This window comes from Gastrolobium bilobum, unplaced genomic scaffold (assembly GCF_033153095.1).
Source record: "Gastrolobium bilobum isolate Gb01-03AN ecotype WA unplaced genomic scaffold, APGP_CSIRO_Gbil_v1 utg1269, whole genome shotgun sequence".
NCBI classification, from domain to species: domain Eukaryota; kingdom Viridiplantae; phylum Streptophyta; class Magnoliopsida; order Fabales; family Fabaceae; genus Gastrolobium; species Gastrolobium bilobum.
Genome location: NW_026898540.1, coordinates 391,888 through 410,013, shown reverse-complemented (window position 1 = coordinate 410,013; position 18,126 = coordinate 391,888). Strand labels below are relative to the sequence as shown.

The 18,126-nt window shown below is 38.6% G+C and overlaps 1 protein-coding gene across 1 annotated transcript; it reads right to left on the bottom strand.

The window, feature by feature from the left end:
• Nucleotides 1–698: 698 nt before the first annotated feature.
• On the bottom strand, nt 699–17,698 carry LOC133317283 (GDT1-like protein 5). Its single transcript, XM_061519140.1, has 12 exons — nt 17,681–17,698; nt 17,536–17,604; nt 15,110–15,169; nt 14,946–14,993; nt 13,776–13,864; nt 13,628–13,664; nt 13,498–13,545; nt 1,605–1,673; nt 1,473–1,517; nt 1,294–1,355; nt 1,039–1,111; nt 699–770 (listed from the first exon to the last, which is right to left on the bottom strand). Exons 1-12 carry the CDS (start codon nt 17,696–17,698, stop codon nt 699–701), a joined length of 690 nt encoding a protein of 229 aa, XP_061375124.1.
• Nucleotides 17,699–18,126: the final 428 nt, after the last annotated feature.

Here is an 18,126-nt window from a genome sequence, read left to right as displayed (position 1 = left end):
CTCACTAGTATCATTGCGTTGGATCCGTACACGAGCCATTACCAAAATTTTATTACAATTTGGCTCTTAAAAATTGCAAAAGTTCTTAATTCTTGCGCAATAAACTGTGTAAATTTAGGAAATGATGATAATTTCAATTCAATCATGTGATTGAAAAAGGAAACTAGTTTCTATAGCTAAACAACTCGCTCAAATCATTGGAAAATGTTTATTGCATAGAAACATAAGCCCCGAGGAAAAAATTTGGACCTTTGATTTGAGGAAGGAAAAGGAAGCGAAAAAAAATAAAATTAGTAATAGTGAAAGAGTTCTGTAAGAAACTATTTAGTAAGCAGGAGTTTTAGCTTCTAACTCTGGATATTCATTCGTCGTCTCTACTAATTTTTCATTTGCTCTTTCTTTTTTCTTTTTGTAAATCTCTATTCTTTCTTACTTCTCCCCTCCGGTAAAGAAAGCTTTGGAAATTCATATATGCTTTAAACAGATCAAGGTAGGAAGATAAACCGGAGGTACATAATTAAAAACAAAAATCCAAATAAATTAACATCATGGATTGAATTCAGTTCTGGTTCTACAATGATTATTGAGCCATAAATTTTCCAAATGGGTTAAACAAGGTCTTTCAGCACTAAGGCTCTTTTGGCAGCCAACCACAACATAACAAGCATATTTGCTAAACATAACCACTAGCATGTCTTTCATGATTCGATTGGAGAAAGGAACGAGTGGATACCAAAAATGATGAAGAGAATTCCACTTGAGAGTGCAACCTGCAAGTGTGAAGTTCAACTTAGATGACATACAAACACAGATTCATACTATACCATTATCTTGTTAGTCTAAAACTAATTTTGAAATTATTTAAACATGAAAAAGTGATGATGACTTGAATAAAGACTGAGAAGTTAACAGAAGCTAAAGGGGGAAAAACAGGTGGACATAACATAACCATTGTAAAGTGTAAACCATGTGTGAGTAAAGCCAGTGTTGGGGGCATAATTTCTACATTCAATTGAAAAAAAGAATAAGAATTATTACTATTTTTTCAGATATCCGAGATGCTAAACTCTTTCCTCCAACAACAGCAGCAACAGTGCACAATGCTTGTCCTCTGTGACGTACAATAGAGAATTAGTGTCATCCCTAAGAAATTGCAGGACCTTAGGCGTGTGACACCCGTTCTACATACATATGACTCTAAGCAAACACATTGCATTCACAATGTATGACTACACATGTATAAATGTAGAATTCAAGCAAAAATATTGACATAAATGTATAGTCAAAACTTACAGAATCCCTCCAAGAACCACGCCAATTGCATTCTCATCTGCAGCCAACCCGATGGTAGCCAGCTAAAATATTAACCAAATTTTGATTAATGATGTTATGATTAATGAAGTGATGGAGTAGTCTTCAATCTTGAACTTTTGTTGGAAAAAAAAAGGGGGTGCTTTTCTAATTACACATACCTGGCTCCTATCACCCCATTCACCAAAAAAGGTGATGGAAAAAGCCTACAGAATGGAACAGACATGATAAAGGGGATCAGATTTGGCCTAGCTCTGTATTCAATTAAATACTCAATAATATTAATTTATTACCTTTAAAAAGATAGGGGAGAAAAACTGCGACAAAAATGGCCGTTTATGCTTTTTCAAATCATCATCAACCTGGGAATAAGGACATAAAATGTATATGTATATATATTCAGTCTCAGAATGACAATTATATTAGTTTCTGAGAATTCCATTTTGTGCATAATCAATTATTTATTAGAAATAAGTAGTTGTTCTGGTACCTACATTTTTTTTGGGAAAAATGTAAATATGTATTAACCCAAAATGATATACAAAATAGACGGGGCATACCCCGCTACAAAAAAAAATAAGACATATGCATACAGTGCAAGAGCTTAAGCTGGTCCACTAGGGGCATGTGTCTAGTACAAATGAGTCAAGTGTGAGTGCCTATAAACAAGAAATTTAATCTTGTTAATTACATCCTCTATGGAAAAAGGAGATTTCTCAAAAATCAAAATATTACGGCCCAACCAGATACAATACACTGTAGTTGCAAGCACAAGGCAACGAGTCTTTCCCAAGGTGCTAGTAAAAGCCTTGGCTCGGATGAGATGATTAATAGACCCTTGAAGAGATAGAAATCCACGGGTAAAGGGGGACCAATCACGGATTGCTTTCCAGACTTGGATAGACTGAGAGCATGTGAAAAATAAGTGAGAGTGGGACTCAACAGCCGAGTGGCATAGGGGGCAAGCCGAGCCAAGATCCAAAAAAGGGGCTCTATCAAGCGTGAGGAACTTATGTTTCACAGCCGTCCAGAAAATGAATGATACCTTGGGAGGAATTGCAGCGTTCCAAACAACCTTGTGCCAATACATTAACAGTTTTGGATGTCTGATGTAGTTGTATGCTTTGCTAGCAATCAGTGAATTATTAGAAGTCCAGGAGCATAGCACTTGTACAGCCCCTTTCAAGTGGTGCTCACGGTTCAGGAGCAAGTCTCTAATCGAAATAATCTTCTTTAGCAAAGTAGAGTCCGAAGTGCAGGAAACATAGTTCCAAAGGCTACCTTCTTGGAAGTAATGAATATGGACCCATTTGATCCAAAGAGAATCCTTCTTGGAGTGGAGGTCCCATAAAATCCTAGCAAGCAAAGCAAGGTTCCACTCTTTGAGGCTAAATAGACCGAGGCCCCCTTCATGCTTAGGGGTGCAGATATCAGACCAGGAAACCAATGGCATGGACTTTCCCCCATTCGGTTTTCCCCACAAAAAATTCCTACACAGAGCATTGATTCAGTTGATGACAGAAAAGGGGAGAGAAAATATACCCATCCAAAAGTTTGCAATTCCCTGAATCACAGTTCGGATTAGCTCCAATTTCCCTGCATAAGATAATGTTTTTTTGTTCCACCCTTGGGCAAGGCCAACAATTTGAGTAATAAGTGGATCATAATGGGTCACATTTAGTCTTAAGGACAGAAGTGGCACTCCAAGATATCTGAAAGGGAAAGAGCCCAATTCGAAACCTGTGAAGCGTTGCACTTCCGTCAGGGAATCATGGTCCATACCAGCAGAGTAAATGGCAGACTTCTCTGCATTAATTGACAGCCCTGAGACCAAACAAAAGTGGGAAAACTTGGCAAAAATAGTAGCAATGGAGGCCACATCACCTCTAGACAGTAACATAATATCATGCGCGAAAGCCATATGGGGTATATTCAACTTGGAGCAAAATGGGTGAAACTGAAAAAGAATGTTGTCCTTAAGGCTCATCAAGTCCCTTGAGAGGTATTCAAGACAAAGGACAAAGAGATGAGGTGAGAGGGGGTCACCTTGTCTCAATCCCCTGCTCCCTTTAAAATGACCATGGATAGAACCATTCACCACTACACTGAAAGAGGTGGTTGAGACACATTCCATAATCCAGCCAATGAACCTAGGAGGGAACCCAACTGAATTAAGCATCCATTTGAGTAGGGGTGTTAACGAGCCGAGCCGAGCCGAGCTTTGGTCTTAACGGACCGAGCCTGTGTTCAAATGTGTCAGACTGGCCTTAGCCTGTTACATGTTACGAATATAATATCAACCTGTAGCCTGACTCATTTACAAAAAATAAAAGCCTGGTTTAGCCTGTTAGCCTGTTTTAAAATAATAAGACAACAAAAATTTACCCAAACAAAATCTACAATCAATAGCACTAGTAATTCCATAAATATTCATAAATTTAATGTATATCCAAATAGCATATTATAAAATAAAATCATTCAAAAAGTCTGTTTAATTAATAAAATGGGATGAAATGAATTGAGAAGAGAGAGAGAGTGCTATCACAAGTAGTATAAAAAATATAAAAAAATATAAAAAAAAAAATATTAGGCAAGCCTGAGAGGCTCTAAGGCCGAGCTTTGGAATTGGAGCCTGATGCTTTTTTATTAAACGAGCTTTTATACAAGTCCAAGCCTGGGTCCAACAATCAATTTTAGACATGTAAGCTCAGGCCTTCACGAGCCGAGACAAAGGCCCATGTAAGGCCCCTGGCTCGTTTAGCACCCCTACATTTGAGGAAGTTCCATGACACAGAATCATAAGCTTTGTGGAGATCAATTTTTAGTAGGCACCGAGGGGAAACTCTCTTCCGGGAGTACTTGTGGAGAAGCTCTTGAATACGGAATATATTATCAATCATATTCCTATTTTTTAAGAAGGCAGACTGAAATGGGCCAATGATAAGCTCAAGAGCAGGGGCAATTCGAGAGGCAAGAATTTTGGAGATAAGCTTGTACAAAATGTTACAGCAAGAGATAGGCCTAAAGTGCTTCACTTGGCAAGCATGATCAGACTTTGGAATTAAAGCAATGAAGGCATGGTTCACTTGCTTGAGCAATTTCCCAGAAGAAAAGAACTCATTCACTGCCTCATAAATGTCATCACCTATTATACTCCAGGCTTTTTTGAAAAATAGAGAGCTATAGCCATCTGGGCCTGGGGATTTGTTATCATCCATTGAGGAGAGAACACTCCAAACATCCTGTTTCGAAATTGGGGCCATTAAATCACCAAAGGTGGAGAGTGGAACTTTCGGACCAGCCTCACATATAGCAGGGATAGGGGCAGTAGTCTCCTCGAATGCCTGGAAAAGCTCACTGAAATGTTGAACAAAAGCATTTGCAATGTCTGCCTGAGAAGAAGTACTTTGCCCATTTGAAAGATTGATTACAGCTATAAAACGAGCATGCTTAGAGCGCTTGATGTAGGCATGAAAGAAGCTAGTACATCGGTCAGCTTGAACTAAGTTGCGTTTTTTCAAAATCTGGGCAGTTTGAGCCTGCTCTGCTTTGCGCAGATGCATGATCTGACCCCTGCTTCTATCAGCTAGGCACAACAGATCATGATCAGAAGGATGAAGTTGAAGGGACAGGAGTACCTGGTTGTATTCAATTTCTTCTTGCTCAATTCTAGAAGATAGCCCATTGAGCTCACTTTTGGCTAAAGTCTTGATGGGGCCTTTGAGAGCTTTCAACTTCTTGCACACAGTCCACTTTTGGCTAAATTTCCACTCATTAAACTTCCTACACATGATATCATTGACAGAAAATGAATCCAATTTATTTTCCAATATAGCCATAACATTTATTTCTTTGTCTTGAAGAAACTTTTGCATCGCACGATGCTTTAGAGGCATGTTGAAGCCTCTAATATTCCATGAGGAGATGATCATAATATTGGAGAGGGGAGAGAATCCCCAACACCAGTAATAAAATGATTTTTAGACCCCTTATTCAGTGCCTCCATTGGTTGAGAGTTGATTCTGTTTTCCTTGAGGTGGGCTGGCTTCTTCGATTTGTTCTTCTTCAAATTTGAATCAGGGGGCTTGGAAGCAGAAGGAAGGTCAGGAACATGACCAATTGGGATGCTTCTAGTTGCAAGGGAGGTAATTGGCTGAGCAGCCTTCTCATTACCAGCAACTTTAGCAGGGGACAATGGTGGTCTAAACTTCCCATTAGCACCATTAGCAACATGTGAGGCACCATCTTTAGCTGGGAAGGTGTTAGCAATTTTTTTCCCCACTTTGAAAGGCCTACTTGACACCTTAGATAGATGGATTTTCTGCATAATTGATTTGAATTTTTTCCTTCTTGATTTGGAAGCTACAACAGTGAATCCATCATTAAGAGAACAAGAAGGATTACCAGAAATTTTAGAAACAGCAAGGGTGGCTTGGTTCTGGCCCTCAATCGATTCTGGTTCAGATTGCTGGCCTATGTTGGTGGCAGCAACCAAGGTCAGATTTTCAGTTTGGACTAGTGGAGAGACGTGAGCTCCATCCACATGAATAACATTAGTAGGACCAGTCTCCTTGGATGATTCTGTATCATTCTCTGAATTATCAGTTTTGGCAGCACCCTTAGGAGCATAAGTGCAGGAGGCCACTTCATGCCCAATGGTTTTGCAATAATTGCAGAAGGTAGGTTCGTTCTCATACTCCACTGGTTGCTTGAGCAAACTGCCATCTGGAAGTTGGATTACAACCATTTGTGTTAACTCTTTGGCTGCATCCACTTCCACAAGTGCTCGAGCAAAGGAGATAGAACCCCTTGTGGCAGTCAAGTGATCAGTCCTCAATGGTTTGCCCACGTTGCTGAGTATCTTACCTACAACTTTCTTGCTCCAGAGCTCAAGCGGTAAATTTCTAAGCTTAATCCAAACAGGGATTTTGCTTAGTTCTTCCTCACCAAAGTGGAAATAAGGTGGCATGACCTTTAAAAGCAGAGGGCTTTTGAAAACAAAGTATGGTCCAGCTTGGAGAACTTTGTTCATATCATCTTCCGAAGGGAACCTGAAGATGAGCCATCCACTCGAATGTGGGGAATAAGCAAACTTCACACCCCATTTTCTGCATACGTTTAGCAAGGCTTTAAGACCAGGAAACTTCCCTACAATATAACCAATCAGACAGAAACCAAGAGTTTCATCGAGGGATTGCACATCTCCATAGTCCACAATAACCTTTTCAGCCAAAGGAGCAGGTTCACACTCATTATTCCAGTGATGGCCTTTGCTTTCTCCTCTGTTTTCTTTGAAGAGATTGGCCCAAAGAGTTGCTGGAAAGGGTGGCTGAGCATTGGATTCAGCAGCTACATCAGAGTTTCCTTCTACCTCTTCGATGATGGAGTCTTCAACTCCAAGAGTAACTGATTTATCCTTTGGTTCTGAAGATTGTCCAAGCTGCGAGTTGGAAACAGCATCCAGGTTGTTCATTTGCGCAGGTATTCCTTCTGAATCAGAGCATTCTTCTGGTTCAGGAATTTCCTCGAACACTTGGTGCGCATCAGCCTCATGACCCGAGGAACTAGGGAGCTGGTTTGAAGGAGTTCCTTCCACTTCAACAGCGGACTCAGATTCACCAAGGTCATCTTCATTTAACTTCTTCCTTCTATTCCTCCCCATTTCAGGGGGAAGGACCAGAAAGTTAAAGTGCAGTACCGAAATAACTGAGCACACCCACCAGATTTAAGAGGAACTAAATGAAGCAGGACGTGGCAAGGTCCCACCAATAAATATTAGACTGAAATCAGTGAAGGCTGGATGTGCCAAGATCCAAGAAGACACTAAGTTGAAATCTGTTTCAAGAAGCTAAATACTCAACACCGTGAGGAATGAAGCGAACCCAACGAGAGAACAAAGGCACCGAACCAAACACTGTCACCACTTAAGGAACACTAAGCATGAGGTGGCTCCAAAGTGGGTAGACAACGCACAACAAAAGATAAGCAAGTCAGTCCCAATGTCACCGCATGACACGCGGCTGAGAAGAATGGAAAACGCAAGAAACCCAGTCGCACACTTCACCTCTCCGAGACAAGAAACACACCTAGATAAGTGGAGGGCCCCACCCACGATGGCCAAGGCAGCCACAGGGTATCTCCTTATGGTGGGTGGTGCCTCCACGGAAGGAACTAAGTCAGATCTGTTCTCCTAAGGTTGATAGAGTTCACGATTTGATTAGGTAATATATAAACTTTGATTGGATGACTAAGAGCTCTTTCTTGATTCTATGGGTGGTGGTGCATGGCCGTTCTTAGTTGGTGGAGCGATTTGTCTGGTTAATTCCGGTAACGAGTTCTGGTACCTACATTAGAGGCACATTTTGGGGCCCAACCTTTTTCCACTCTACGGGACAAAAAAAAAGTTAAACAAATATATGAGACCCACAACGGTTTGTGGCATTCCTTTTATATTGGAAAAGTCACTTTCTCACGTGTATATATCCCTCTTGAATTGAATGTATGGTTAAATTAGATTTGTTTCCTTTAAAGGTGTAAAATATCTCCATATAATAGTGATTTAAAAGGCAATGACATGCACCAAAGTTCTATGGAGAGTCACCGTGAGTGATCTAAGACGAAAGCTGAAAGTAAAAGGGGATGGTGTCTAAAGGCATAGTATCTCTAGTGTGATTTTTTGCTGAATAACAGCTCTATTAATAATGTGTAGAAGGTGTCCCTTCAATAGCTTAATTATGAATTAGAAAATGAACCATAATTGTTTCTGCCTTAGTGAACTATTATGTGTGTGTTAGGTTTCAGCCTAACAGAGAGACAGAGAAGAGGAAAAAAGAAAGAACGAATTGAGAGTTTGTATATTCAGATGAAAAAACGAAATGTTCAATACAACCTATATGTATACCTATTGTGCAATTACAAGCCACATACAAGGCTGATAACAACCCCTCTCTCACTAACTAACATCTGTCCTCATTCACACTCATCATCTAATCGCACGACACGTATCACATACTTTCACTTTCAGTTAAGCCACATACCCTTTCAATCTCACCGAATGCTTCCTTTCCCTTGTTGAAGCCCTCTTCGTAACATTCCCTCCCTCATCAAACACGACCTTGCCCTCAAGGTCCAAGGAAGGATAATAGTGTTGCAAGTGTTCTTCGATCTCCCAAGAAGCATCCTCGGGGACGGTATTTGTCCACTGCACCAGGTACTGTCGTTGTGGCTTTCCTCTCACAAAGACAATACGACCTGCCAACACTACTAAAGGGACTTGTACTGGCCTATTCTCTTCTATCATAGTTGGAATAGGTACTGGCTGAGTATCCAAACTTCCCCTGAAAGGCTTAAGCAAGGAAACATGAAAAGTAGGGTGAATCTAACAATTAGGAGGCAGCTGCAACCTATAAGCTACATTTCCTATCTTCCTTTCAACCGGATAAGGCCCAAAGTACCGTTTTGCAATCTTGTGGCTGGCACGTTTTTCCACTGAAACTTGCCTATATGGTTGTAATTTCACCCAAACCAAATCCCCTTCTGTAAATGATCTGTCCTTCCTGTGTTTGTCACTCTGCATTTTCATTCGGTTTCTAGCTTGCATCAAATGAGCTTTCAACCGTGAGAGGATTTCATCTCTTTGGACTAGTAAAGCCTCAACGGCTTCTACCTTAACCAATCCCCTAGGACAAGAAGGGATATGCAATGGCTGCTTACCGAAGACAGCAGTATAAGGAGTCATACGAATGCTTGAGTGTACACTGGAATTGTAATGAAATTGTGCCCATCCAAGGAATTCTGACCAGCCCTTTGGCTTTTCATGACAAAAAGCACGCAAATACTGCTCAAGGTAACGGTTTGTCACTTCGGTTTGCCCATCCGATTGGGGATGACATGCAAAACTAGTATGTAATGACGTCCCACTAAGCTTGAACAATTGAGACCAAAACTGACTAACAAACAGGGGGTCTCAGTCAGTCGCTATAGATCTTGGAAATCCATGAGTGAAAACTACCAATTCACAAAATAAATTGGCTACTATTGCTACTGTGAAGGACGGAGGCAGCTTGCCAAAGTATGCAAATTTTGAAAGCCTATCAACTATAACAACGGTAGTTGAATAACCTCTAGACATGGGTAGTCCAACAATGAAGTCCATAGATAATTCTTCAAACACTCCTTCGGGCATGGCTAATGGTTGTAGTAGTCCACTTGGTTTAGCAGCCTCATACTTCACCTGTTGGCAGACTATACATTTGGCCACAAATTCCTTCACATCCTTCTTCATGGAACTCCAGTAGAATGTGGCAGACAGCCTGAGAAATGTACGCAACATTCCTGCATGTCCTCCAACGGGTGTAGCATGAAACTCATGAATTAACACAGGGATCAATGAGGAGGTGGAACTAAGCAAGTACCGGTTGTTATGAAAGAGGATGCCATCCTTCACAGAAATTGAATTATCAGCTCCATCACCAGTAATGAGCCTTTGATGACACTGCAACAAATAAGGGTCCTGCAAATTTTGTTTCCTGACTTCCTCAAGCATATTAAAAACCGGTTCTGAAACCAAGGCATGCAATCCACAATCCTCATGTACTCTTGAAAGAGCATTTGTAACAACATTGCTACTACCCACTTTATATTCGATTGTAAATGAGTAACCAAGTAACTTACAGAAATACTTTTGTTGCTCAGTCGTTTGAATAATCTGATTCAGTAATTCCTTGATGCTTTTATGATCGGTTCTTATCACAAAAGTTGATCCCAACAAGTATTGTCTCCAACGCTCGACAGCTGCCGTTATAGCATACAGCTCACGGACGTAGGTGGAAGAGTTAGCCATCCTTATTCCCAACTTCTTACTGAAAAAAGCTAGAGGTCTTTCCCGCTGCAAAAGCACTGCCCCTACTCCACTGTTGGAAGCGTATGTTTCTATAGCAAATGGAAGGGAAAAATCTGGTAAGACCAATACAGGGGTCCTACTCATAGTATCCTTCAATTGCTGGAAGGCCAGAGTTGCTGCATCTGTCCACAAAAACTCCTCTGAAGCTTTCAATAATTCTGTCAAAGGAGCAGCTAGCATGGCATAATTCCTTATGAAACGACGGTAATAGCCTGTAAGACCCAAGAATCCCCTCAACTTCTTCACATTAACAGGCAAGGGCCAATCTAACATGGCTTGGATTTTCTTCGGATCGGCATGCACTCCTTGGCTTGAGACAATATGACCCAAATACTCAATGGATTCAACCCCAAATGAGCACTTAGATAGCTTCACAAAAAATTTGTGCACCTGCAAACAATTCAATGCAATAGCCAAATGCTCAACATGCTCATCCATGGATCTACTGAAAATCAGTATACCATCAAAGAATACAATAATGAATTTGCACAAATGGGGTTTCAACAACTGATTCATTACTGCCTGGAAAGTGGCTGGAGCATTGGTCAAACCGAATGGCATGACTAAAAACTCATAATGTCCATCATGAGTTCTAAAAGCCGTTTTCTTAACATCTGGAGGCAGGACCCGAATCTGGTGATACCCAGCTCTCAAGTCCAATTTGCTAAAAATTCGTGCTCCTCCCAACTCATCGAATAGCTCATCGATGGTAGGAATTGGAAATCTATCTTTGACGGTTATGGCATTCAAAACCCTGTAGTCAATGCACATTCTCCAAGTATCATCTTTCTTGCGTACTAAAAGGATATGAGATGAAAAGGGGCTCTGAGAATGCTGTATGAACCCAGCTGAGATCAAATCAGATACCTGTCGTTCGATTTCAGCTTTCTGGTGATGACCATATCGATATGGTTTAACATTCACTGCCTTGGATCCTTCCACCAAATGGATAGCATGATCCCTTCCACGGAAAGAGGGAAGTTCATGTGGAATCTCAAACACCTCATGATATTGCCATAGAACATGCCACAACTGTGCAGGCATCCTCTCCTTAGCAGCCACCAATTCATTTTCGGATTCTAAGGAACAGCTCCCTGTGTGCTGCAACAATGCAAGGCAACTCAACTCCTTACCATTGTTATGGACCACCATCTCTTATGATGCAGGAGCACTCTTCAGTATTATGTGTTTCCCATGCCAAAGAAATTCCATCGAAGACTTCACATAATCGTGAGTGACCTTGCCAAGGGCCTCCAACCAAGGCATTCCCAAGACAATATTAAGGTCACATAGCTCCAGCACCCAAAAATCAATGAAGAATTCATGGCCTTGCAAATTAATTGCTACCTTGAGACATCTCCTATCAGTGGACAAAAACTCCCCATTACCTAGGAAAACCCGTATTTTTTTGGAACGAGTCATAGGCAAGTTTAAATCATAAGCAACTTCTCGTTTTAGGAAGTTATGAGTACTTCCCGAATCAATCAAAACAGGGAACTCACAACCCTTAATGAGTGCAATGAAGCCCAGGGAATGCGTGCCAGAATGATCAGCCAATGCATGTAAGGCACCCTCCTGAGGACTCTTAGCAGTATTATTCGTTTGCCACAAAATCTCCTCCTCTTCTTCTATCTCCTCGGGTCCTTCATCCATATCCCCCACCAACAAAAACAATCTATTCTTACACTTGTGCTTAGCATGCCATTTCTCTTCACAATAATAGCATATACCTAACTCCCTTTTCTTTTGCATGTCTGCATGAGAGTACCTCTTCATAGCGGTAGGAGCAGGTAAGGCCAACACTGGATTGGGAGCAGGCAATTGAGGCACCGTGGTTTTAGGAATTGTCAATTGGGAAACTGTGGAAGTGCTAGTAGTAGAAATGCCAGCTTCAGTAGAAGGACAAGTCCTTGAAAAGAACTTCTTACCACCCAAGGAAAAAGAAGCACGAAGCTCTGTATGGTGATCATCATAGGCCAATGCTTGTTGCATAGCTTGATGTAATGTCACTGGTGATCTAAGCTGGACAACACTTCTAAGCTCAGGTTGCAGGCTCGAAACAAAGAAACTCAGGTACAAATCATCATCAAGCCCTGGCACCTGATTGATCAGCATCTCAAATTGCTGTATGTAATCACGCAACGTACCTACTTGAGTCAGTTTGGAAAGAACTCCTTTCAAATTTGTAAAAGCAGAAGCACCGAAACGCTCACGCAGCAATCGTGTCAGTTCAATCCAGGAACGAATTAAGCCACTGTTGTACATCCATTGGTACCAGCCAGATGCCATGTCGTCCATGCGTAACCCTGCCATAGGTACCTTGAATTCCTCCGGAATTTGCTGAAGGACAAAGAATAATTCCGTTCAAAAAATCCAATTGTTAGGGTCCACACCACTGAACAATGGAATCTCCAAGCGAATCGCCTTGGAAATGTTCCTGCCATCCACATGTGGAGGAATTGGTGGAACGCGAACAGGAGGATCACGGTTGCGTGCATCCATGGCGAGAATTGTGGTGTTGAGTTGTTGCAATTGTGTAACCATTAATTGCATCTGATTCTGATAGTCATCCAAGCAAGTTTTCACTCGATAAAGCTGCGATTGATTGTCATGCAGCCTCGTATCAACACGTTGTTGAAAGGTGGTAAATTCCTCAGCAAGATCCTGAACGCGCATTTCGTCGAACATGTGGTGTTCAAATGAAAGCACCAGTTGTTAGGTTTCAGCCTAACAGAGAGACAGAGACAGAGGAGAGTAAAAAAGAAAGAACGAATTGAGAGTTTGTATATTCAGATGAAAAAAACGAAATGTTCAATACAACCTATATGTATACCTATTGTCCAATTACAAGCCACGTACAAGGCTGATAACAACCCCTCTCTCACTAACTAACATCTGTCCTCATTCACACTCATCATCTAATCGCACGACATGTGTCCCATACCTTCACTTTCAGTTAAGCCACGTACCCTTTCAATCTCACCGAATGCTTCCTTTCCCTTGTTGAAGCCCTCTTCGTAACAGTGTGACGCAATCACACTTAAGGTACGTGAGGTGTGAGCTATGATGGTGCCTCGGAGTGAAATTTTCAACAATGAAAGTCTAAAAGTCTAACTTTATAGATACAGAAAGTGACCCCTTTAATAGAACAAATATAACAAGTCCACAGCACCTCCCACATTACGAGAAAAGGACTCTTCACACTTCCACTGAAATTTTTTTATTTATTTTTTTATATTTTTACAAAGACACATTTTATTAGATTGATAATTTGATAGTTTTACCTTATTGCTATTTTTGGTAGCTCCTTTGTTAGTCTTCCTGTCTGCATCCTAATTACAATATAAGTACGAAAAATCAAAAGAAGAAATTAAGTATTAAAAATAAGAAATCCTATGGAATGGAGAAACCAACCAATTTTGCTTCAACTTCAGCCAATTCGTCCTCGTCCCTACCCAGCGAAATCAATAAAGCATGAGTAGCAAAATATCTACTCAGATGCAAACTAATGTTCATCACAAAAGAATCAGGAAATGAATGTGAGAGACAATAAAATCGTTACCCTTCTTCAAATATTGCATCTTTAAAGGACAATATTCCAAACCCAAAGAATAACAATGTTGTAATGTGATGAGTCCATTTACGAGAGACCTGCAGTATTTCGTGAAGATCACTAAAAATTTTATTAAATAAATGTTAGTGTCAATATTTTATTGGCCTGCGGCACCTAAAGCTGGTACGAATAGATTTGTACAAAACAAAAAGAGTTAGTTTGATATCATCTTAAAACTTGGTTAAAAAATTTAGGAATAAATTTTTATAATTTATACAAATCTAATACATTCATGATTTTTTGACACAAAGTCTACCTACCAATCCAATAATCAATGCGTAATGACTCGAATTACTAATTAAAGTGGTATTGGTTTGTTTTCTATTTTAATTTTCAGGTATTATATTTATATTAATAATTACGAAAATGTAACTATATTTTTATTCTGTTTTTTTATTTTTTTTCATGTCTTTCACAAAAATCTTAAAGTATAAAATAAAACAATCTACTAAAAAAGGTATAAAAAAAGTTTTAATGTTTCTGTTTTTGTTATAAATTTTTTTTTCTATCACACATATAAAAATGAAGGGTTTGCTTTTTCTGCAGTTACTGCAGATAAGTTATCTGCAATAAGCCTAACACGACATCGTTTTAAGACGGAAATCACGGTATTTTTTGTAATTTTAATTTATTTCAGGGTTATTATAGTCTTTATAATTATAATTTTTTAATATTTCAATTCCAAAACGACGTCATTTTGAGAATAAATGCAGATAATTTATCTGTATTAACTGCAGAAATATTTTTCTCAAAAATGAATGAGTCCTACCAATATCTTCTCTACACTCATTTTTAAGTGAGCGTGATGGATAATTTTTTTTTTCAGCAAAAACAAAAATATTTTTTTCCACAAAAAATTTTGTAGGAACCAAATTTATTTTCATATTAAAAAAAGGACAAGTATATAATATTAAAAAAAGTGTAGGAATTATTATATCTGTCAATAAATTGTTCTTGTTTTTTCTTAACATAACAACACATTTGGTTCCTACACTACAGATATAATTCCCTAGAATAAAACAAGATATGTATAATCACATATAAAAATATATTAATCGATAATGAACAAAGAAAAAACCAAAAACCACCTATGTTTCAAGGGTAATAAAGAATACGCACCACATTTGGAGCTGCCCAGCCGACAACAGCAGAGATAATCGTCATCACCTAGAATTCAAAATTTTCGGTGAGGTATGAGACCCAAAACTAAAAAGTCACGTAATAACAAGTTATTGTATCAAAAAAATAAATGAAGCAAAAAAGGAAAAGAAGAAAGTTCTTACAATCAAAGAACACAGGCAACCAGACAAGACAAGTCGTCGGGGATGTCGCATAGCCAGTATCTTGAAATAAGCATCATGAATTCATGGTCTTAGTCTCAGATACCAAAATAAAAATAAAAGTTTTGATTTCTATTCTCAAGACCCCACAGCCAAACTAGTATTAAGGGCTCTTTCTCTCTTTCTTTGGGAACACATGAATGAAAGAAATAAATATATCATTGAGCATGCATTTCAGTTTCAAATCCATTTTCATCGAAGATCTCTTCCAACGTATGTATATGCTGGTACCAGAGTAATTGAGAAATTTTCAATTAATAGAAAACACGATCGAATATTGATTGCCAAATAATTCATAAAATTCTTATTAAAATAAAAGTTAAGTGATCTATAATTCCTTATAATTTTTTTTATGATGCTCAAATAAATCATTAAACAGAAAAATATTTCTGCAGTTACTGCAGATAAGTTATCTGCATTTACTCTCAAAACGACGTCGTTTTGAGATTGAAATATTAAAAAATTATAATTATTAAGACTATAATAACCATGAAATAAATTAAAATTACAAAAATATCATGATTTTCGCTCAAAACAACATCATATTGGGCTTACTATTGCAGATAAGTTATCTGCATAACCGCAGAAAAAGCGAACCCATCATTAAATTTTAAAAATTTGTAATTGAGTGATTGTAGTTTTAAAAACTTTTAATTTTGTCTTTGTCAGCTTTAGCACTTTTATGAACGATAGTCTGGATTCAAAGATCTAAATTAAAACAAACAATTGTGTAGATCCAAGGTTAAAAAAAATTGAATCACAAACCTTAAAAATATAAAGACATTTAAATATTCCAATAAGTATTGTCTAATAGAAATTAATTTTAACCTTTAAAAAATTACAGTTCATTACTTACACAAATCTTGATTAAGAACCATCTCTACGTTCAGTAAAAATTCAATTGGAAACCTTTAAAATATAATTGAAGACATACTTAAATATTCCAATAAGTATTGGCTCCTAGAAATTAATTTTAACCTTTAAGAAATTACAATTCATTACTTCGACAAATCTTGATAAAAAATCATCTCAATCAAAAGTTCAAGCTGATAAGTGATGTATCCTTAATAATTTTATATTATTATTATTATTATTATTTTTTTGGAGTTACCCAACCCTAATTATCTCTTTGAGACGAGTTGGCTCCCTCCGGTATCCCCACGAGCTTCGACTCTTTGAGCTGGCTATGGACTAATCCGGAGTGCGAGGGAACAGTGATGGCTAAAGGTTCAGCCCCCTCCCCAAGAATGCATTCAGCGGGAATCGAACACATATCCAACCCCACTAACTCAGCGCCAAGTTACCAACTGAGCTGCACCCATATTATAACACTATGTAACACATCCCCTTCATTCAAGCGGTGAGAATCAAAATGTTTGTTAGTGATAGGCGTTTAATGTTTTAATATTTATTCTCTAACAAATCTAAACCAGTAGTTGCGCGGACAATAAAAAAGATTATGAAAAAGTGAAACCAATTTCTAATCCAGCATATACATCAACCTAACCTCTTCACCTACATAACCTGACCCACTAACTTAAAAGAACAATTTAGTGTGTTTTGCCTCATGTTTTTCAAAATTTTCAATATCATCAAAAGACTACCGTCACCTAGCTAGGCTACGATCCAATGAATACACTCACACACAAGCTTAAAATTTTAGACTATCAGTCAACTTTTACGCAAAATGAGATAAACTCCGCAAGCTAAGTTTAACTAACGGGCCAATTCAACACAAGTTTAACTTGATAAGTGAAATAGTTTTTATTTTTCTCCAAAAGAAGAAAAAGGAAAAGGAACATAAATAATTTCTTGGTATTTTAACACACACGTGGGTCCAGAGGGAGCATGTGGTGGAAGACCATCGTCAATAGGTTAAGGCCACACCAATCGTAATAAGTGAGTCTAACATTATGTCCTAATCCAAAATCTTAAGGTATTGGGTTCATTGGTTACTCTACTTATATACACTTTACTTAGTTTATTACCAACAAATGTGAGTCTCATCATACTTGAATAACCCAACAATCTTCGTGTGACACTCAACATTAGTATGCTCCCCTAGGTACTTAACCCACCTCCTAGCGGGTGAATAGGCTAGCTTAAGCCCAACACCATTGTTAGGCTGGTCGAGAGAGAACTTGTGGTGGTCGGGGACCATCACCAATAGGTTAAAGCCACATCAATCGTAGCAAGTGGATTCGACACCATATTTCAATCCAAAATCTTAAGGTATTGGGTTCATGGCTTTCCCTACTTATATACACTTCATTTAGTTTATTACCAATCAATACGAGACTCATCACAGTTAAATAACTCAAAACACCACACACACACACACAAAAGAGAGAGAGAGAGAGGAGACAAACTGCAGCTGCAAAAAAAGTATTATCCCCGATCTCAGAGAGCACGGTCATAACGAGAGACTTGGAGAAACCCTATAGTCAAAACAATAAATAAACGTTGAAACAATCCAAATTGGAAAACATAAGAAGTGAGAGGTGTAAAAAGCACCTGAGCTACTGATCCCATATTGAGTGAACGAAGAAGAAAATGCAGAGGAAACAGGAATGGAAGATATATAGAGAGACTAGAGAGAGAGTGTGTGTGTTTAGACTTTAGAGATCCTCTTTGTGTGTCCTCCTTCTCCGATATTCGGAACTGTGTTATGTACCTGATCCGTGCAGTTTGCACCACTCTTAATCCAACACTTAATAGCAAAACCTGTCTTAGTTGTGCCTACTATTATTATTACTTTTAATACTTTATTCTTACGTGCCTCCCATTAGAATCAATTCCCCATAGACGCTCTATAAAATATAAGAGATAGCGTTAATATAATATAAAACCCTAAACCCTAATACTATGTATCGGGTGATAAAGTAATATTTATTTAATAATTTTTTCTTATTTATCATTTAGGTTTATTGACTATCTATCCCAACTAATTTGAAATAAAA